General features: G+C 45.7%; 2 protein-coding genes and 1 long non-coding RNA gene across 8 annotated transcripts in view; 2 read left to right on the top strand and 1 right to left on the bottom strand.

Moving 5' to 3' along the window:
• The first annotated feature begins 717 nt into the window (after positions 1 to 717).
• Positions 718 to 22,420, top strand: part of hoxb3a (homeobox B3a) — a 77,729-nt gene continuing 56,026 nt past the window's right edge. The window contains exons 1-2 of one of the 5 annotated variants that reach the window (XM_023957827.2): positions 718 to 1,297; positions 4,100 to 4,230. The gene's annotated coding sequence lies outside the window, so the exon portion shown is untranslated. The other 4 variants (XM_023957831.2, XM_023957826.2, XM_078951095.1 and 1 more) reach the window with 4 other exon arrangements.
• LOC111947791 (uncharacterized) lies at positions 5,111 to 22,419 on the bottom strand. 2 transcript variants are annotated; one of them, XR_013657628.1, is made up of 2 exons: positions 21,886 to 22,419; positions 5,111 to 12,291 (listed from the first exon to the last, which is right to left on the bottom strand). It is a non-coding gene; the product is annotated as an uncharacterized LOC111947791 (long non-coding RNA). The 2 variants fall into 2 exon arrangements; XR_002873730.2 differs by lacking the exon at positions 21,886 to 22,419 and adding an exon at positions 19,308 to 19,565.
• Positions 7,600 to 13,319, top strand: hoxb6a (homeobox B6a). The gene is made up of 2 exons (XM_078951097.1): positions 7,600 to 10,616; positions 11,775 to 13,319. Exons 1-2 carry the CDS (start codon positions 10,070 to 10,072, stop codon positions 12,050 to 12,052), a joined length of 825 nt encoding a protein of 274 aa, XP_078807223.1. The 5' UTR covers positions 7,600 to 10,069; the 3' UTR covers positions 12,053 to 13,319.

Raw genomic sequence — 22,420 nt, 5'->3', positions numbered from 1 at the left:
TATATGTGTTACCATAACATAATAATGAGGGGCAGTTATAATTATTTATAGATAACTATTTAATAAAAATAATTATAAATGCCTAAATTGTGTATAATTCATATATGATATTATTTTGCTTCTACAGCAAAACACAAATTCTAGTTAATTGGATCCAGGATCTCCTGTACCTGAAACCCCCTCCCTTTGCTGTTGCTGTTTTTAATAACTATTGTTATTAGTTTTGAAACCTGATAGATGCTTAAAGGAATCACCATTTAGTAAAATAAACTTTTGTTTTGTTTTAACCATGCACTGCCAGGACTGATGTGCCGGTTTATTTTGATTTCATAATACAGAATCTCCTGATTTTACTAAAATAAGAATAGCAGGAAAGTATTTCCAGAGGCCATAAAGAGATGCAGGTACTGTCAGTTTGTGCACGTTCTGCAAAAACGACATGTTTGATGTAATGAATGCATTTTACTGCAAAGAAAGAATTGAATTTGTTGTTGAAAGTCTGTTCAGGAAGGAAGATCTTTACTCAGTCAACTTCGTTGATAAGAAGTTTTTGTTGTGAAAAATCTTCCAGAAAACAGAGATTTATGAGATGATGCTGTTTGTGTTTCTGTTCTTCTCTATTTTAATGCTTAAAAAAGACAAAAAACATGACAAACGTCATCAGAACAAATAAATAAATAAACCATTTGCGTGAATTTCTCCCTGGTGATAGAATCAAAAGTATCTTTTAAATGACAAACAAGTTTTTATAGAGCCTTGATGGCTCAACGTCCTCTTTATGTTCTGCCAAGAAAAGTGAAGTTTATTCTGCCAGACTGATGTACATCCATGGTCTTTACTGAACTATCCTCTTTAAAAACACCGGTGACAGTAAAGCAGCAGCCAGTCATTCCGTTCTAGGAGCACTGCCGTCTAAAGAGTCTGCATAATAGCAAATCCGTGTCATTTAAAGACTGCTGTCATTGTTTGACTCTGGATCAGCACCGACTCCTTCAGGTCTGCTCTGCGTCCTGAGGCCTGATTGGTCTCTATAGCTTCAGAGGGGGGCAGCTATATCGGCTTTATTCTTTTTAACTCCAAATGCGACACGAGCCCAACGCGAAAGGCGCAAAAGGAGAGCAGGGAGGAATCCCTGATTTAATTCTGGGTGAAAGATACCTGCTGCAAAGGGGAAAAAGCAAGTCCACGGGCCCTGGATGCCAGCTCCACTTTCAAAGTCAGACCTTTCACTGGAGATCTGCTTCGTGTCTCACACACGTCTCACGCAGAGGACTCTGGGCAGGAAAACCTCAACGCGGTAGGTTCCACGCGCGGCTGATGAGCGGAGAAGCTTCAGCTTTTTCGAGCTTTGATTATCGGACTGTCTTTACGCAAAGACCGTGTTCAGTTTTTGTACCGCTCATTTATTTTTATGCCAAATGGTTCGTTTTTCCTTTTTGAAGAAAGACTCAAAAATAAACAAATAACACCCTAATTATTTGACTGCAGAAGACAAACTAAAAAAAAAAAGGGGACTTTTCAGAGACGGCTTCGCGCTATTTCTGCTCCACATCTTCAGTAGCTGAAGCGCCAAAGGATGGACACGCTCTTCTCAAAAGGAAACACTTAAAAATACTTGTTATCGTTAAAGAGGGAAAACAAAACGTGAAAAATATAAACTGAAATTTTGTGGAAAACTCCTATAAGACCAAACTAATATCCACAGAAAAATTCGTCTTTCAGAAAAACCCAGAGGATATTCTTCCCCACGCACAAACGTTTGGTCAGAGAACAACTATAATTTTTTTTTTTGAAAGAATCAACGGAACCGTTTTTACAATTTTGCATTTACGAAATTAATATGAATCAAGTTTTTTAGTTTGAAAATGCTGCTGTTCTGTTCTTTAATGATGACTTTTTGTTTTAACTAAAGGTCAGAAGCAGTTTTGATTTTTTTTTCTTTTCTTTCTTTTGTCTTTAAATCTTTAACTAAAAAGCTGAACATGTTAAATATTTTCTTTCAGTTTTTAGTTTTTCACCAAAACAGATTGAATACTTTTTCTTATTTGTTTGTTCTTTTGCGTCTTTATTCCTTTGGACAGAACACCAGTTTGCGCAATTTTAAGGAGAGTACGAATGGATTTGGGTGTTTTATTTTTGTTTGTTCTGTTTTCTGTATTCGGAGAAATGGCTTTGTTAGATGAAGTCCAGGTTGCAGTTGGAATGCAACTTTGGGCTCTCCGTGAAATGACCCGAGTGAGTCCTCGGCCCTGCGCGCGTGCAGACGTCGGCTGAGGGGCAGCAACTGCAACTCGCAGGGGTTTTTGCGGGTCTTGCGGCCTCTTTATTGCTCTGGTGAGAAAGCCGGAAACAACAGAAGGGAATAAACACCCAAAGACGACAACAGATCAGAGCAGCGCAGCTGGGGCCCACCCCCGGGTCTGTTCTGGAGCATTCTTCCAGTTAAATTTTAACCTGGAAAAGTTGCAGGGAGGAAGCAGCGGATCCGCCGCTGCAGCGTCAGACACCGTGAGGTCACCGCAGGGTCAGTGAGGAAACGTCTTCTGGCTTCTTTTCAGTTAGTGTGAACACTGATCTCACAAGAAGCTGCTCTGTAATAAACTCTTCCCTTTTTTTTAAGGTTTTGTGACTTTCAGACTGTTTTGGCACATAGACTTAAATGTTTGTTTACGCCTTGCGGTTCAGCTTGAGGCACGCGCTTTAAACCCAAATAAAACCTCAAAACCAATAAACTGATCGCGGCATAAAATGTGTCCTGTCCCTGATTGAAATATTAGACATGTTTCAACAGTGTTCTGGTTTAATGTCAGTGAGGTTCAACGGTTTTAGAACAAGCCATAACTGAAACGCAGCTGTTGCTCTATCTTTCAAACACAGCTCAGTCCTGAAATGGTTAAACTTAAGAGTTTGGAAAAAACAATATGTTGCTTTGGTGCAGCTGCCTGCAGCTGTCTGCGCCTTGCGGTGGGGATCCGCAGGCCGTAAAATGTTTGCCGCATTGCGAAACCGTGTGTGCTCACGGCGTGCGGCTGCAGCAGCATGGATGCTGCTCCTCCTGCCTGCGGTGTCTCTGCTTCTCGTCGTTCCATCCAGAAGGAACTTTCAAAGCTGTAGATGCCTCACATTGTTTCAAATCCTGGATCCTGAAATGAGAGGATCATTTCCTCTCTGGGCGCAGGGCTGCACCCATCTCGGCCATCTTTCCTGCTCTCAGCTTCATGAAAGCCTGTGTTCGCTCATCTGCCCTGCAGCCACACAGTGCAGTGATGGCGGGGACACTTTCACAAAGCGCGCTCTTTTGGTGGCTAAGATGGGAACATTGTGCTTACATTCCTCCTCTGACATTATTGATGTTAAAAAAATCACAACTTTGACTTTCTGACTTTCTCTTTTGCTTCTACGTGATGCACAGAAAAAGAAATGATCAGATCTGTCTTCTCTGTGAAATGGTGGATTGAGAAAAAGGCAAGCAAAACAGAAATCTCGATCTCTTTTCTTTGTTTTGATCTTGTTGAAGAGTAGAAGACGAAGAACATGGCGGCGCAGAGGGTGAAGAAGACAGAGCAGCTCTCTTCCAGCTGCACTCTATGAAGAAATGTAATAAATTCCTTGTTGTTTTATGAAAATTTACAACTTTGTGATACAAGTTTATGAGTGGCCGCGCGTGGGGATTGGACGAGGGGTTGGTCATGTGGACGCGCTTAACGTGAACATGAACTTTTTATGATTTCCCAAGTGGGTATATTGCTGCTGCGCGGCTCTCCGGCCCGAACAGCCGCCTGTAGTCCTGCTGCTCTGCCGAGGCTCGCGGAGCTTTTCCGCGGGGAGAAAACTGACGCCAGCTGGACGGGAAGCGCGCTTATCACGAGAGGAGCGACTGTGGATACCGAGAGGAGCCGCCGTTTCCTGCTCCTCTTCTTCCGCCTGCTCTTCATCCTCCGCTGGGGCTCGACGCGCCTCTGCTCGTTGGGACAGCGGTGGGGGAGAGGAGGGGTTGAAGAAGAACGCCTCCGCGTGGAGGAGCGACACCGGAGATTACATCGATTATCTTGCTTTCACTTTATTTATTTTTTTCCTGTTCCCTCTTTGTCGCGACAAGAACGAAGCGGAGGCCAGTGACGCACCTATGAAGATGGCAGCAGCTTTAACGCATCGTGGGTGCAGCTCTTTCTCGCGGCTCTCGTGGTGCGCTGCAGGTGTGTTCATCCCCGGATGCGCTGTCCTCACACGGTAAGACACGTTTATGAACGGCGTGCTCTCACGCGGACTATTGAAAAAGTGATCATCTCTGCTGGTTCTGTGAGATGAATGAAAGTTATGGATGAAATGTTTGCGCCTTTCCTCTGCGGATCAGGCGCTGTGATTAATCAGTCGGAAGCTGGAGCCCTGAGAGTGCTGGGATTAGGTGAGGATTGGCTTCACTTTATTTCCAAAGAAGGCTGCCTTCACTGCTTCAGAATTGGCTCGGAGATCCGGAAGCTTCGCTGCAGGTCTTTTGCTCAAAGCCTTCCCAAGTAAACAGGGAAGGTTCCATGTTTGTGAAAAGCAGGAGGACTTTGAAGTGAGGGCAGATGTTCCGGATCTGACAGATACAGAGTTCAATCTCTTCTCTCGTGCCTGTCAGCGCGTGATTGTGCGTGTGAGACTTTGTCAGGAGAGGAGCCTGCGTTTCGGTCTCGCCATATGCGCCCCCGTAAGCGTAAGTCTGTGTTTCTGAGGGTTTATCGTGCTGTGCATGCAGGGAGATGTGCACAGGTTCAGCTGATTGGCGTCCCCTGTGTTAGTGTGTGCGCGCGTGCGCGTGTCAGTGTGTAAGCAGGAATGTTGCTCAGTCCTTCTGTCTAGGACACGTTTATGACTTTATTTCCCCCCTCGTTTCCTGGGGAGTAGGGGTGCTGGTGGCAATACTTTCCCGCACCTCCTGCTCTGAGAAACACGCAGCACCCCGTGGATTCTTCCTTTCCTCGCACCGACGCCCACAAACATGTCTGCGTTTTCGGTTGGAGTCCAGACCTGCGCCGCTTTCTCAAAAACACTTTAGACTGAGGAACCCACATTACGGTCGTTTTTCTATCAAAACACATCATTTGCAAGAACTTAATTTACACCATTTTTACGCATGAATCCTTTTTAATGGCAGATTTGGATGCATTTTATTTTCCATTACTAAGCCTCTTCATCACAAACAGACAGACTGCAGCTCCTAAACTATTAATGTTCTCATATTTACAGTCAGTTTCTACCTGATTACTTGGTTTTAAACCTGTCTGTACTTACTTGCATATGTTTGTTGAGCTGTTTTGCGTGTGTAAGAACTCCTTTTGGAGAATATCAGATTTTTTTCTCCAAAAACCCTTATTCAAAAATGCAAGTTTATGAAAATCAAATTGTGTCTTCTCATTATTTGGTAAAAATTTGATTTATTTTTTACATTTTTTCTGGGTTTGTTGACTCAAAAATTGAAGTAAGCAAAAAATCATGTTTTGCCGATCGATAAGTGTTTGTACCAACAAAGCAGACGAGGCTCTCTGTCTGTCTGCTGGAACCGCAGGGGCGCGCCTTGCACATGCACGGTCTCCACACGCACGGCTTGTTTCAAGAAAACGCTCTGACGCCATCTAGCGCCATGTAAAAAGCAGCAACTTGAACTTGTTAGAGAGCCGAGGGGCGAATGTGTGACGCGCGTGCACAGTGTGAGGGCCAGCTTGATTCACGTTTGAAGGAGAGATTGAGAGATGTGGGATCAGTGGCGCAGATAAACTGCTTTGTGTTTCATCTCTTCTTTCCCTCCGGGTATGGCTGGCTGCCGAATCGCGGTGGCAAAATAACAAGAGCGAAGAAGGTGTCGCGCGTGCGTGCGAGCGCATGGTGCCTGAGGTATCGATGGACAATGGAGGATAAGAGACGCGCGCTGATTGGTTGGAGTTTTCTGTACGTGTAGCCAGCTTTTATGCTCTATGTGGAAACAGCGTGCACGTATGGACTTGTGCGCGTGCATGCATGTAATGAACTGAACTGTGATATCAAAATCTCACCCCGGTGTTATCAAATTCGTAGATGCGGTTCACTGACGTGTTCGTGGTCCAATCTCTGCGTCTCGAAACATTTCAAAAATGCATGACCTCAGGCGCACGTGAGCGCGCATCATTCGCCGTGGAAAGGCGACACGAGCCCGGGCTGGTGTGTTCATGAAAACTGCATCATCCTGTTAAAGTTTAACGACCTTCGGGCAGAAAAACAGAAACACGGCCCCTCCTGCGAGGCATTTCTTCCTGATTCTCGTAAGTGGATGCTCCGTGACGCAGTCACGCCGCTGTGGAGGCAGATCCTGTTTATGAAACAGCTGCTCAGTGTACGCGCGCGCCCAGGGAGATTCACGTGGGGGGAATTTTGGCCTTCTTCCAACATCAAAAGCGATTCGACACCTTTGACTGCGATCAAAACTCTCATATTTCCAGTTTGGCATGTGACCTGCACGTCAAGCAGGAGAGATTATACAGGAAAATCAAATCATCCAAAACCGAAGTGCATGAAGCGCAGCTATTATTACAGAAATTAAATTATTCAAACGTTAAAAAGTGAACAACAATGCCTTTGATTGCATAAAAAAACTGGGATCTAAGATCTAAAAGAAATAAAAATATAAATTAAGATCTGATTATGACTCTAGAACTTAAAACGTATTATTATTATTATTATTATTATTATTATTATTATTATTATTATTATTATTATTATTATTATTATTATTATTATTATTATTATATTTGATGTATTTTTTTTAAACAAGATTATATTAGTTCTACTTTATTTTAAAATGTATCAGTATTTTTTTCAGAACGCACGGTTGCGCACTCATTGGTTCCATTAATGTTTAACTCCCTGTGAAGGACCCCTGTGAAGCCCACGGACCGCTTCAACCGGTGATTGTCCGGTGAACTGACCCGGAGCGCGAGCTCTGGGTACCCTGAAAGAATCGGTCAGCCGCCTCGCATTGCCAGGAAACCATTTATTCATTTGAAAAAGAGCAAGCCTAGGAGTTTATTCAAGTTTGTTATTAACTGACACCACCGAGGTCAAGCCAGAGGAGGAGGAAAAAAACAGGAAGGCTTGAGGGACCGTGAGGGAAAACGTATTGGTTTCAATGTCAGTCTGCGTGTAAACATATACATATACATGCAATGTTCGCCTGTGTACGTGCGTGGTGCGTGCGTGTGTGCATTCCTCACATGTACACAGAACATTTGTCCATCTGCTGTTTGTAGCGGGTCTGTTTTTCAGTTTGCGGTCATTTCTCGACTTCACACGGAGCCATAAAGCCATAAAAGTTCCAATTTCTCACTTTCGCTGTGTGTCTCGCGCGCACGCGCTTTCACACAAGAGGCCGAGAGGAGCCATAAAGCCATAAAGCTGCAGTGCCAGTCCTACTGCTTTAATTGTCGATAATCTCCGAAGTTTCTCGCATTCCTGGAGTTGCTGTGGCAGCTCTACGCAGAAGTCTAACTTAGTGCGAGCGAGCTCGGTGGGATCGGGGCATATCCGGTTTGGAGAACGTGACAAGAAAGGCCTCACTACTCATTTATGGTCCCGCCGGTGAATCCGTAAGAAATTCATTTTTTTCCATGAAACCTTTGCCGTTTTTCAGTCTATTTATGTCACACGAGCCTCGAAAATGTGTAATTTGGTAAATAGTATTAAAGGTAAAAATATTAGTAATATAGCTTTAGGGCTCAAAAATGATCCTCTTCTGTCGAATGGACCACCGCTAAATAGTCCGTTTCTGGTCCGAGTCCCTCTCTCGTTCTTACAGTGCCTCTCATCTGCGCACCTGCGAACACACACAACAGGCCACGCGTGAAATTTCACACAGACGACTCTCAACGATGAATATAAATATATATATGTGTGTGTGTGTGTGTGTGTGTGTGTGTGTGTGTGTATATACACACACACACACACACAGATAAATAAATGAATAAATAAATAAATAAATAAATAAATAAATAAATAAATAAATAAATAAATAAATAAATAAATAAATAAACCTTATCCTTGACTTTTCGTACATTCATCCTAAATACCCACTCTCTTTGTTGCGTAAAGACGCACCGCGTGACCGCAGCTTTGGGATCAATCAGCCTGCGCGGCTCCTCTGTCATGTCTGCCCGCAGGCCGCGACGATCACGCTCGGGCCTTGCGTGAGTGAGAATAGCGTTACCGTGGAATGTGTCCTACGCCGTGGGCCGCGCCTGTCCTGTTCCGACTGTTGCAGCTCATCAATGATTAAACCCCGTCAGCACCAGAACAATTCCTCTGCTTCCCGTTCCCACAAAGAGCGGAGGAAGGAGAGCGTCCCGCCCGCACAGATGGAGGGGGTGGAGGAGGGGGGGGGGACAAAACAAAACAAAAAAAGAAGTAAAATCTCAACAAAAAGTTCATTCCAGCGCAGTAAAAATACGAAGGAAGAGAACTTTCTGGCACCCGTGTCCTCACTGTCTGACTGCGCGACTGTCAAGGCAGAAGCTCCGAGGGAGGCGCTGGGGGGTGGGGGGTGAAGTAAAAGTAAAAATAGATTCTTTGTGTCGATGTATCAGTTGGACTGTGTGCAGAAAGGCCACCAGGACAAGTCAGAGCCTGTGGGGGAAACAGACAGAGAGAAGAAGACTTTATTTATGGCTGCGCTTATTTTACAACTTCACCGACACAAACCGCGCATGTCTGCGAGCACGAGGGCAGGCCGACTGTCTCCTGTCTTTCTTTCTTTGAACAAGTTTTAGTTGTCATACTGCATTATTTATGGACGCTTGTGTTTCATTAAATTGGAATTTATTTAACACTTTAAAACAGCAACAAAGATGTGTTTGACTGAGCGCGCTTATCTCAATTATTTTAGTTGGTATTATTGATACAAGTTTTCCAAAAGACTCCTTAAAAGCCGAACTGTAACATCCCTGCCTGGCTTGTGATTCAGGCTTGGAGCAGAACATTTATTTTTACAAACTCCTGTCTGATCAATGCTACATTTCTGTGTGTTTGCTGAAGCTCTGCTCCTTTTGTGACTGTAAAGTGCGCACCGGACGTACTGTTAAGCGTGTTACGCGCAACTATAATTCACTTGGATATATGGGCTGCACGCACGCGCGCTCGGACGTGAGGCTGGAGGCCTAATCAGTGTCAGGGAAGCCGGAGGAAAAAAAAATCGGGAACCCCCTGAACTGTTTCTTCTCCTCATCTCCTTTTGCCATTTAGCCTCATCAGTGTCAGGGCGGAGGGGAACCGTGATTCACCGCCGCAGCGCCGGGCACTAAACTTCTGCTCAGCTTTACAGCTGAAGTCTGCGAGGCTGGACGGAAGATCCCCGCGCATGTCTGCTAGTGCGCATGCTGACAAACATGCACCTGCGCGCGTGCGTGCACAAGGAGGACACACAAACAGAGAATCAATTCAACGCGGAGGATTTCTGCAGCCGCCCGTCAGTTATGAAGGGAGATGGGAGAAGGGAAATAACTGTGCGCGGCAAGGCGCGCGTGTGTGTTGGGGGAATGTCCGCGGAACCCCCCCCACACACACACACACACACACACACACACCACCACCACCACCTCTTCCTCTCTCCACAAAAATAAGAAAAAGGCCAGCTCCGTCCGGCGCGGCTTCCCATTGGAGAGCGCGGGGTCAGCTGGTCTGTCTCCTCACCCCATCCCGTCCTCCCTCTGACATAGACGCTGTCTCTCCTGCTACCGAGCCCCCGTCCTACGCTGGCACTGAGCCACACCGACACCCCCTCACCACCACCCCATCTTCACCCTCCTCCCAATCTGCGATAAACTAAGTGATAGCAGCAGTCGGACTGTCGACTATAAAGCACAACAAATCATAAAGTGCGGGCAGGGGAAGGCAGAGGAAGGAGGACGGGAGGAAGAACCGTGAGCCGTAGTTTCCGTTCACTCCTCCTTCTCCTTCATCGCTTAAACCTTGTGATTGTGTTCGCTTCGCTCCCTCCTGTCCTCCCCTCTCCTTTTCTCCTCTCTTCTCTTCTCCTCCTTCTCCTCTTCTCCTTTATTTACCAATGAGTTCTTATTTTGTGAACCCATCCTTCCCCGTTATACCGGGAACGGGAGGAGGCGGGCAGGCGGCGGCAGAACCGTTTCTCGGTCAGATCTCGCTTTATTCTTCGGGATACGCTGACCACCCGCTCAGACACTACCCGGGGGCTGCAGCAGTCAGCGCGGCCGCAGCCGTGGCGTACAGCGCCGCCGGGGGAACCGTGCACCAGGAGAAGACCTACCCGGGGGCAGCCTACTACCAGCAAGCGGCTAACGGGGCGTACAGCGGACACCGCACCGCGGCGGCGGGAGTCGGAGTGGGGGGCGCCGTCGGAGTTGGAGCCTGCGACTACGCCTCGGCGGCTGCAGCAGCCGCGGCGACATTTTACCGGGACAAAGAGCACCCGTGCGCTCTGGAGGAGCACCAGCTTCTGAGCCAGGACAGCATGCAGCGCAAGGCGGAGTGTGCGGGGCTGGCGGGGAAGGGACTGTTTGCTGAAACGATGGACGACAAGCAGGCGGCATCCACCCCTATTTATCCATGGATGCAGAGGATGAACGCCTGCAACGGTGAGTCTGCTCTTCTTCCTCTCTGCAGCGCAGTTCCCGTACCCCCGTCAGATCTGACGTTTGGTTTCCGCAGTCGCCCCCCTCCTCTCCCTTCAGCTCCCCGTTTGTTGGCCTGTCAGTCAGTCAAGGCCCTGCTATTTTACAGTCCGTAATAAACCGGGTTTGTTTGGGTAAAGGCTGCTTTTTGACCTGCTGATCAAAGCTGCTGCATCAAAGTTCCACCACCAAGATTTTAATTCAGAACCATAAGACGGGTTCTGAACTTTAGCGTTTTTAGTCTTTCTTGAGTTTTCTATTATTTTTATAATATTTCTTTATAACGTTTTTTTAATATTTATTAAATACGTATCATCTGCTACCGTTTTAGTGACATTCTTCTTCCTTAAATAAAGCCTCAGAATTTGTTTCCACGTTACTCAAATATATAGTAGTTTTTTTTACATGCAACCATTGTTGGTTTTACGCAGCAGACATTTCCAAACCAGAACAGCTAAAACCACCTCGATCTTAACACAGGTCAAAAGTCAGATCCAGCTCGAATTATTGAGCCTTTGCGTTAAAAGGAACCGCTGCTTTCGTGAAACTGTGACGAAGATTTTTTTAAAAAAATGTGCAGAACGCGATGCTGGAGCCAGTGCATGCACGGCCTGCAGAGAACTGGTTGAGTGACAGTGTGGTACAGAGGCAGCTCTGTGCAAAGACCAGCATGGCGCTCAGCGTTCCAGAGCGAAAATAACAAATCAAACACCAAACTGAATGCTGGAAATGATTTATTTATTTATTTGTTCATTTTTTAGGGACTTTTTTATAGCCAAAAATCCAGTCCAGACGCTGCTCTTCTGGAAGCCTGCTGTGCTGACAGCAGATCTGCTCCCCAGGGAGCAACACAGAAATAAATTAAAAACTTATTATTTTTGTTTGATCAGAAAATGAGGAAGTACTGCACAACCGGCAAAAATGTTAAACACAATCTAAAATAAATATTTATTCTATTAAATGCAAATACATCGTCTGGTAAAAATAAAATAAAATAAAAGAGAAAATGAAATACTGTAAATTATACAGGCTTAGCTTGTTTCTGTCTCAAACACGTACAGTTTTTGTTTTGAGGTGGGTTAAACGTTAACTTTCCTTCTGTACTTCTGTCCCCGCACGCAGGCACCTTCGGCAGCCCCGGCAGGCGCGGGCGGCAGACGTACACGCGCTACCAGACTCTGGAGCTGGAGAAGGAGTTCCACTTCAACCGGTACCTGACGCGGCGGCGGCGCATCGAGATCGCCCATGCGCTCTGTCTCACGGAGCGCCAGATCAAGATCTGGTTCCAGAACCGGAGGATGAAGTGGAAGAAGGAGAACAAACTGATGAACTCATCCCCGACAGCTTCCTCTTCCTCGGCAGTGAATGGTACAGATGAAGAGGACAAACGGACGGAGTAACTGTTTGAACAGAAGAACAAACTAAAAACATTTAGGTCACAGAGAGGAAGAAGAGGATGGAGGAAAACCTTGCGCAGCCGTGCAGAGGTCTGTGGACCCTCTGAAAGTGGAGCCTGCCGGTTAATTTCTCCGCCTGTGAAGCTGCAGCGCAGAGCACGGGTGGATGACACGCCGCTGTCAATCCCCAAAATGCAAGCTCCAGGTGTCCCATTCTCCAAGACCGGCCACCGTTTACTTTTCTGGAAACCAAAAAAAAAAAAAAAAGAGTTCAGCATAGTCAGCATGTTCCACACCAGTTTGGTTCAGGTCACGGATTTTATTAAACATGTTTTTTTTTTCTTGTGTTCGATAATTGGGACTGTTCAAGCACTGAAACAGAATTGGGACAAAAAGGAAATCAGCTGTTTTCTGTTTTGTCTACCTGGAATACATGTCTACATTACATGTAGACATATAAACACATCTATATGCACAAAAACAGAAAATACAATCTCGGATAAATAAAAAAATATCCGAGTTTGAACGGATGATAGACAGACACCATAGGGTTTTTTTTATTCATCCGCACATTTTATTGCATTTTTGGTTTCTGGAAAAGTAAAATGGCAACGTCATATTTTTTTAGTTGGGGAGGGGAGGTCTTCAGTCAATTTCCCTCTTTTTATTGTTACAAAGAGAAATAATCAAAGTTTAATAGAAAATAATCACAATTTAACGGGGACGGTTCTTGTGCTTGTGGGACAGGAAAGACCTCAGAGCGGAAATATGTCGCTGCATTCCAAGATGAAAAAAGCTACCAAACTTTTTATTCTAGTCATATAGTTTATTTTTGTATTCATTTTGTCAAACTGTGATGCACTTGATGAGCTTCAGGACCGGGAGGGGAAGGGGGGTAATTCTTATCGGTGTCAACTGTTATTTGCTCTACTTTCGTGCAATCGCACCTTGCACGCGCTCAAAAGTCCCATTTTCCAAATGTTTTCTGGTGTTCGTACTGTATCGAAATTTAGAAAGACAAAGCCGGGGAGGAGGTGGAAGGGGGGGGGCACCTTTTGTGGGGGGACAATCTCTCTAAGGGGGGAGCGGAACCTTTTAAAGCTGGACTTTCCAGGAGGCTGCAGACGGGTGTTAACCTACTGATGATGTTCTCCAAACTACCTACAAACGTTCAGGAACGTGTATATTTGAACAGTTATACGTCTAATGTTAGTGTTTTTGTCACGTATACTACCTATGAGAATGTCCAATAAAGTGTTTGGAAAGTGCAGCTTCTCTGTGGACTCTCAGTCAAAAGGTCAGGGATTCGCTTCGTGATTTACGCACCCACGCGCGTTTTTGCGCACGGGCAGCAGTTCGGAGGGAAAGCAGCGCGCGCTACACGGCTAACGGTGGGTCGATTTAATTGATCTGCAAATGGAGGTAGAGAAAGTTGACCCGTCCTCGAGCCGGACAGCCAGACACGTCACACTTTCACGCGGACTCACACTTCAGTCAGACAAAGTGGACAATGTCCAGATGACCCTTTGAACTCTGCGTGTCCTCGGAGTGACCGGCGCACGGCCTTCCTTTTGCCGCGCGTAAACATGTAGATATCAGCGTGTGCGCGCACAGGTTTCACCAGCATTATTTTGTCATTGTTGGATATGACAGAATTCTGTGAAAATGTGCAGATTCAGCGGGACCAGAACACAGACCGTGCGGCCGATGCTTCTTTAAGACGGAGTCATAACCGACGTTTGTGAAGGTAAAATGTTCCAGAGTGGGCGAGTTTTTTAGCCTTGAACTAAAAAAATTTCTGCTTTTATAAAAAACTGTTTAGGTGTGGTTACATGTATGACTGTGATGAGGATTGCCAGCGCCACACCTGAATGTTGCTCCAGGGCTTTTGCACAATTTGTCTGCTGCGTAAACACCTCATCAGGATCCTAAAGTTAAACAGGACTGTGATTTAATCCGAGACGCACACAACCAGTTAGCACGCACAAAAAGGGATTCTATAGATTTCTAAAGTCATCAAAAAAAAAGAAAGAAAAAGATTTCCTTAAAAAGTGAATTCTTGTAGAATAAATGACAGATTTAGGTCATGGTTGACCAAATAGAAGCAATTTAAAAATACACAAATGAATTTCAGTTTTCCTATGTTGTGTGCTAAAAATTGTCGTTAATTTTATAAAGTAATATTTATGTGTATTCCCGCATTTGAAGCACGTGCACAGTCTGGCTTAATGTTAGGAGCTTCGCTCTGGCAGGTTTTTGGAAAAAAAACAGCAGCTGAGTTGCTGCTTTCTTTAAAGCAAAAATGTGGATAAAGACAAACGTTTGCCTCATCTTCTGGATTTTTACATGCATAAGAGTATTTTTAAGCTGTCTGGTTATCCGCCATTGCTTTTGCTGACCCTGGGTGTGAGAGTAAGGCTGTGGGTGTGTGAAATGTGGCCCACAACTGACCGCCCTCCCATGGAGAGCACTCATTTGTGTCACTTCACACACAAAAATCTGGAATTCCTCATCTGTTCAGTCAGTGTGTCAGGGTTACAACAAAACGCGCACACTCGTGTGCACGTGCACGGGAGGCACCGCGCCTGAAATGCATCCCGAGCCGGGAAATCAACAAATCATAAATCAGCCGATTTGTGCGCAGCGTGGATGTCAGAGATCAGCTTCAGCATTCCTCCTTTGCAGCTGCAGGGGAGGCGCAAAGGAGAGAAGAAAAGAAAAGAATGATTTGTTTTCCGAACATGATGCAGAGGTTCTGTTGATAAAACTCATATTCTAAACAAGACGAATCACTTCTGTTTTTTTCTCTTTTACAATATCCAGCAAATAGTTCTTTGTTTTTTCTTCCATTGGAATGGTTCTTATGATTTGTTCTTATCTCATCTTTCTGTTCCTGTTTCAGACTGCTTTCCCTCGTGTGTGCGCGTGCGCGGAGGGGGCTTTAAACCCTCTGTGAACCCTCAGTTGAAGCTGTTAAGCAGCGCGCTGTTATTGGTTTGTCTGCAGTGTTCATTATTAACGGGTTACTTTATGGCTTCTGGTCTCGGGCTTCTAATTTCCAGCCTCAGCAAAGGTCAATTAACAGGCCTGAGTGATGACAAACACACACACAAGCACGTATGGAGCTAAGGGGGGAGGGGAGTTGGTTGAGGCCCCCTTTAGATTTAGATATTTTCGTTTTTTTTTAAGTACCCACTTTCTCAGTCTCGGCCTTCAAGGTGCAATAAAAAATACGAGCAGAAGGTGGCGCTCTGAACTCACCCCCGACACTTCACAGAGGCCTGAAGAGGACGGCGAAGGGAGGGAGACTTTTCCCCGCCCAGCCCTTCATCATCAGAAACCTCTGCGCCTGAATTACCTTTCTAAAGTCATCGAAGAGAATTTACAACTGGTCAACAAAATCACGTGACCACATCCCTCCTCCTCCTCGCTTTCTCTCTCTCCTCCTTCACCTCACCCCTCGCCTCCTCCATTTCACACGTACACACACACATCTACTAGATCCAACACACATTCGCCACCCCCACCCCCATGTTTGGACGGCTCATACGGAGCTTAAAAAGCAAGTACAGTGCATCGCCATAATTCACTAATACATCATAAATCGTTGAAAGTGCCCGCGTGGTAACGACCAAGAGAAAACTCACAAATCAAGCGTCCCTCACTGCTCAGCTGTTCGCCTGCAACTCTCCCAAACAACTAAATGAGCTCTTACTTTGTGAACTCGCTGTCGGGGCGCTACCCGAGCGGCTCCGACTATCAGCTGCTGAATTATGGAGGCGGCGGCGCAATGAACAGCGGGACGTTCAGGGACTCTGCCACCATGCACCATCATGCGCCAGGCTCTTACGGCTACAGCTACAATGGCATTGATCTGACCGTAACCAGCCGGGGAGAGGGCACCGGCAACACCGTGAACACCGGAGGACACTTCGGGGGCGGCACGCTGACGGACTCCAGAGGCTTTGGCTCAGTGTCCGCAGAGAGGGGCTTCAGACAGCCGTCCAGCTGCTCTCTGGCCTCAGCGGCGGACTCCCTCCTGTCACCCGGCACCGACAAGAGCAAACTGGCCGCGCAAGGCTCGTCTCCGCATGCGGAGCAGACAGGAAGCGGCAGTCTCTGCTCCCCGAACCTGTCCTCCTCCTCCGGCTCCTCCGTGGGGGCCGCGGCGCAGCGCTTCGCCGAGCTCGACGACGCGCTGACCGAGACGGAGGAGCTGCAGCACACAGACGCCGGTCGTGGGAACAACCCGCCGCCTACGAGCGGCCACTCGCAGCCCGCAAAGACGCAGGAGGGCGAGCCGGCGGGAACAGCTGGGGGCGGCACGGACAGCGACCCCCACACACCTCAGATCTTTCCCTGGATGAGGAAGCTACACATTAGCCATGGTACCTTTGCTTTCACACTTCTTTCTGTATCATGATTGAGGTCAACATGCTGACGCTTTGGTCACTGAGCTCGTGACAGCTGCGCGTAAAAGCTGCGTGTGGAGACACGCTGATTCTCATTCTGGAGATTAGGAAACATTCCTGCGCCTGTTTTTAATGTTTAGGATTAAAAACAGTCCTGAAGAACACACACAGGGAACTTCCAACCCAAAATTGTGTGCAGCCGCGCGCGCTAACACCATTTCAAATCTGACTGCAGTGCTGATCATTTGGTAAATAAGCGGCAGGTTTTTCTCTGGATCTTTGTCCTTCACTAGCACGGACCCCTAGTCCCACTAAGGAAGTTCAGCTCTAGACGATTTCTCAGGGGTAGATCGCGTCCATCTTTTCTTTTTTATTTTAGTAAGTCCTGCAAAAGCGTCGTAAATCTGTCAGGGGTAAGGCAAGCCTGGCAGCTAACCCCCTCCAGGCAGGGGAGAGCAACCAGGTCAGATCTGGGGGAACGAAGAAAAGAAGTGGGCTAACAAAATAGAGGGAGAGGGACAGGCCTCAGAGGCTCTGGTGGTTGCTGTTCTTTTGAATGTGAAGCTTTATTACGTGTGGGAACTTTATTATAGAGGTGAGGCTGAGGACGAGGCAATAAAACTCCAAAGAGGCCAGGAGGGAATAAAAGCGGGGGTGTGGGAGCTGCTGCTAAAGGTTAAAAAAGCACCACAGTGATGTGCCGAGTAGTGTAAATTTTAAAGCTCAGAGTGAGAAAGTAATGGCTGAAAAAACCCGCGTGAGCTCCGTAAATGTAGCTGCTGCGTTTTGTTCACAAAATAGGAAATATTGTTTATTTCTTTGCTGTGTGTTTGTCGTTTGTCGGGGGGGGGGGGGTGGTCTGTATCATTTTCTGCAAACACCTGCAGAAAACACCTTTTTAAAAAACAACTAAAAACTGCTAAATCATTATTGTGCACGTGAATGTTCGCGCTGGTGCGTTCACGGACGGCCCTGAGAGCACGAAAGTGGTCCACTTCCCCCGTTTGTTCTTTTAATGGCCTTGTTGTCCTCAGATATGACGGGCCCCGACGGGAAACGGGCGCGGACAGCGTACACGCGCTACCAGACTCTGGAGCTGGAGAAAGAGTTCCACTTCAACCGGTACCTGACGCGGCGGAGGCGCATCGAGATCGCACACGCGCTCTGTCTCACGGAGCGCCAGATCAAGATATGGTTCCAGAACCGTAGGATGAAGTGGAAGAAGGACAACAAGGTGAAAAGCATGAGCATCACCGCACCGGGGGCCAGCCACTTCCAACCATAGAATGTATTTTGAGAGACAGCATCCACCCATCCATCCATCCTCCAATCCTCTTTGCGTCCATCTTCCTTTAAAAAGGCTCTCGCCTCGTTACTGCTCCAAAGGAGAAAACGAAGCGAACAGGAAAAAATGAAGAAAACTTGAAGACAAAGGCAGAAAACGGAGAAGAAGGCGACGGTGATGAAGTGTGTCCTCAACGGGTTCCAAATCCAGATGTAAAAACTCTTTTTGTCATCGTATTTCCAGCTGTAATGTACTGTACAGCAGCGCGGCACTTTTTACTTGTTCATTGGTTTTTGGTCTTTCTGGACAACGTGTAATTTATACAGACATACATATATATATATATATATATATATATATATATATATATATATATATATATATATATATATATATATATATATATATATATATATATATGTATATATATATATATATATATATATATATGTGTGTACGTGTGTGTGTATGTATGCATATATGTGTATACACACACAGACACACACACATATTTATATATATATATATATATATATATATATATATATATATATATATACATATATACACATACATACATATATGTGTGTGTGTGTGTATGAGGTACTTGCTCTTTAAAATAAAAAAAGAGCACAGAGGAATGCATAAAAACTTCAACATTCACACATCAGCCAAAAAAAAGAAAACTACAAAAAAAAAAACAACTACGGACTGTTGTGGAAATACTACCTAAACCGCAGCTTTACTATAACGTATATTTACAATCTGGTTTTGTGGTGTAATGTATGTTTTTGTCCCAGCTGTCCCAGTGCTTTTAGAGAATTTAGAGTCTTCATATCCAGTGAAGGCTGTGTGTGTTTGCGTGTGTGTTTGTGTGTGCACGCGCGGGTGTGTGCATTTGACCTCAAATTCAAGAGCAAATGTTTGTTGTAGTTGTTTAGGTGAAGAGCGTTCATATCTACCTACCTGTATTTTACGTGACCATGTGCTGTTGAAGTGTGTGACACGTGAGCGCGTGACAACCCCGAGAGTGCGCCTGTGAGCTTCTGTCAGTGTATTTGTATATTTGAATAAAAACACGAATTCTACAGTTGAACTCTCGAAATCTGAGCAAAAATACAACCTGATGCAAGAAAATCCAACAAAAATGTTTGCATTAATGACAATATTCTGGAATATTCTATTTTTTGGGGAAAATCTCAGATTTTTCAGGAACTGATGCATGTGGCTTTACCTGAAAATGAACCTTACTGCCCGAAAAAACTCCCCTTAAAAACCCAGACCACAATCACAGGCCTCCCAATCCCGACACTTCCACGCTTCTCTTGATACCTGAAGGCCACAAGTTGACAAACCTTTGGACCAAATTATAGATCAGCTGGTGGCGCGAGCAAGCACGCACACGCGCCAGAACAGACTCATTTAACAACGACACGACATCGTCAGCTGCGGACAAATTGCGGGCGTTTCTTCCTCGTTCCGCTCGGACGGAGGCCATCCACCATCTAATTCAGTTACGTCGTTCCTGCTTGTAAACAGCTGAATGAACTTTTAAACTCACCAGCGGCTGATGTGCTGCAGCGTCTCTGCTCCCAGACGCATTTAGGGCGCAGAGGTCCTGCTCCTCTGGACCCGCTCCTCCGTGCATTCTGTCTGTGTGTGTATGTGTGCTATCTGAGGCAGTTTTTGAACTAACCCCAGTCTGCTTTGGGACAAACTATAAAAAAGGAGGCAGCTTTGACATTTACATGTCAAACAGATGAGGGGTTTTATCTCCGCGTCGGATCGTAAAGACCAGGCCGAGCCTCAGACTGACACATCTCACTGGCTCTCCTCTGGTCACGTGTGGTCCATAAAGTTAGTTTTATGGTTTTGGGGAGTTGACATTGTACTATATATTTCACATTCTAGAAAGCAAGTGACGGTTTAACGGCTTCAAGAGGATCCTAGAGGGGTCAGCAGACAGAGCTGCTGTGTGCGTGCGTGTGAGAGAGGGAGAGAGAGAACGACGAGAGCAAAAGAGAGAGAGGAAGGGAGACTAGGCCACTACCATGGAACGTTTTCCTGGTCCGGTTCACAGTTGGAGCCCGGCGTTATCTGCTCGGTTGCGTTTGGAACGCTGCGAAACCCAGCAGTAAGGAAGAGCCGGGACGCACCGCGGGGACAGCACAAGAGATGCGTGTAAGTGCAAAGCTAAGTGGACAGAGGGGTGGGGTTGTTTAAGTGAGAGAGAGAGGAGAGTGCGAGCAATTACCGTGTCACTCACTCGCCGCGCGCTGCGCTCCCGTTTTGTGCGGAGGGCCGCCGTGCCCCGGTGTGTTTTTGATAAGCTACGGTCTGGCCTTGGTCACGGCATCACAGTCAGATGATGTCCGTGTGCTTCTAGATGCACGTGCACACTTAAAATTACTTGCAGCAACGAAAGCTCCATCATTAAGGTTGTGCGTAATGATGGCGCGCATGGATGCAGGAAGAGGGCAGTTTGTTACTGTCTGTGCAAACTGGCCTGGTTGCAATTTTGGCTTACATTTGCTTCAGTTCTGTGTGTGTGCGCGCTTGTGCGTGTGTGCCTAATGCATTGAGACAGGAATGAATATAGGAAGGAGGCCAGGCCAGCTGAAGTCTGACTTCTGCCCCAACCCCCCCCCCCTTTATTTTGCATTATCTTGTTGCATTTAGCAGTGGATTTATTTGGAATGGTTGGGTAACGCGCACGCTGAAAGACTGATGAAACTGCGCATAAAAGCAGATGGTGCTTGCTGCTGTGTGCATTCTGTCGGGATAAACCGATCCGGTTCTGCTTCTGGAAGGATAGGATCAAACACGATTATTACGCACAGTCATCAAGCGCGTAAAACGATTCCACTTGGATTAAAAGTTGTAAACTCTAGCCCCTGTGGTTTGACGTTAGCCACCAAACTGATAAAAGACACGCGAGCGCGCAGATGCATTGTTTGGTGATTTGGGTCTTCGGGTACAACATTTTTGCGCGGTGACGCCCATGTGTTTCCCAGACAGGATGAGTGTGAGCGAGATTACGGGGACCTTAAGTCATATTTGAGCTTTTCACACACGTCTGTGAATGAAATTAAACCTGAAACACACACAAAAAAACTTTACATGGAAAATATCTTATACATCTTGAATGCACACAAGGACTAAAACTTCCAAGAAGAAAACAAAAACGTATAACGTATATAAAGCTACAAAGCAACAAACAGAAAATCTGTTAAACTTCAAGTCAAATTTAAAAAATAGATGTTTAAAAGAGTATGGCCCGTTAACTTAAAACCATCTATTATTTTAAATTTTACAGCATTCCATCTCTGTGTAAACATAAATGTTTTGGTTAAACACAACATTTGTGAAAAACAATTACATCTAATAAACCTTTTTTTTATATTTGACAGCATATTTATTTAATTTGCTGAACCTTCCACAGAGGGCAGTTCCCATTTTTAATTCTTCCTTTTTTCATTTGGGAAAGTTTCAACAAACGCAACTGCCGCATCTTGTGCTATTTTTTTCTGCCTTTTGATAACATTATAATGAATAAATGAAAATAAAATGTGCGTAATTTCAATGCAGGAGTCCCGACTTTTGAGTTTTTGATGAGGAAATGACATTAGAATTTCCTCTTTGCACCCAAACACAGAGTCAGCCGTCTGCTGGGACCACGGCCTACTTCTGAAACAGAGAGTACAATTCTGATTTTTATTTTATTTTTATCATTTTGTTTTTCAAGGTAGCTGAGTGTTTAGGGGACAGTCTGCATTTTTAATTAGATATGTGAAAGTCAGTAGACATTTTTTTATTTTATCTTTATTTTTGGAGCATTAGTGTGTTGTTGTTTAAATCTGGCATATCAACATTGAATAATAATATTGGTTCTATTTTAATTGGTTATCTTTTATGTGCGCCCTCAGTTCAGTGGGTGTGCACATGCACAAGGCCGCAGCTCTTTCCGCTTTAAAACTTGCGCAGAGGAGTAGAGAGCCTCTTGTATTGCCAAGTGTGTCTATTTTTAAGTGGGCACGTGCAACGTTGTGCTTAAATGTTTGGCGGGACTGTCAGAAGCCAGGACAGAAAGGTGCTGACCCTAACATGGAGCTGCGTGTGTTTGTGGTCAGTCCACTCACGTGCAGCAGCGCGGCTCTGTTCCAGCCTGCTGATCTGTGGAGTTGGCTGTTGTCTCACTGCGCCTCACAGCCTTCTGGACTGGCGTCAAACCAGCATCCAAACTGGCTTTGCCAGGGTCTGGCGCGTTTGTGGCGTGCTTGCAGGCCGATGCGTCAGGCACAATGGCCTTTGGGGCCTGACAGGCTCAGGATGAGCCTCATGAATAATGAACGAGGAGAAGTCATCGAAAGTTCACCAGACAGTCTCGAGCCAATCTGCAGATCGCGCAGGCGCACAGTCCAGGGAGGGCGGCAGTCTGCGCGATGGATTGTTTACTTCATCAACATCCACGGGGGGAGGAGGAAGGACAAGTGTCCATCACTTCCGGATGAGTCAGAGCGGAAACAGGAGCGGAATCCTGATTTGTGTCAAACTTTTTGTTTATGATCGTCTGACGTCGCGTGAAACAAAGTTTGAATATGCTTGGAGTAAAACAACAAATGTGATACAAAATGGATATAGTTCACATGTTTTAGAGCTCAAGATTAAAACATG

Source organism: Oryzias latipes, chromosome 8 (genome assembly GCF_053564925.1).
Source record: "Oryzias latipes strain Hd-rR chromosome 8, Olatipes_Hd-rR_3.1".
NCBI classification, from domain to species: Eukaryota; Metazoa; Chordata; class Actinopteri; order Beloniformes; family Adrianichthyidae; genus Oryzias; species Oryzias latipes.
This window is presented reverse-complemented; position numbering and strand designations above follow the sequence as displayed.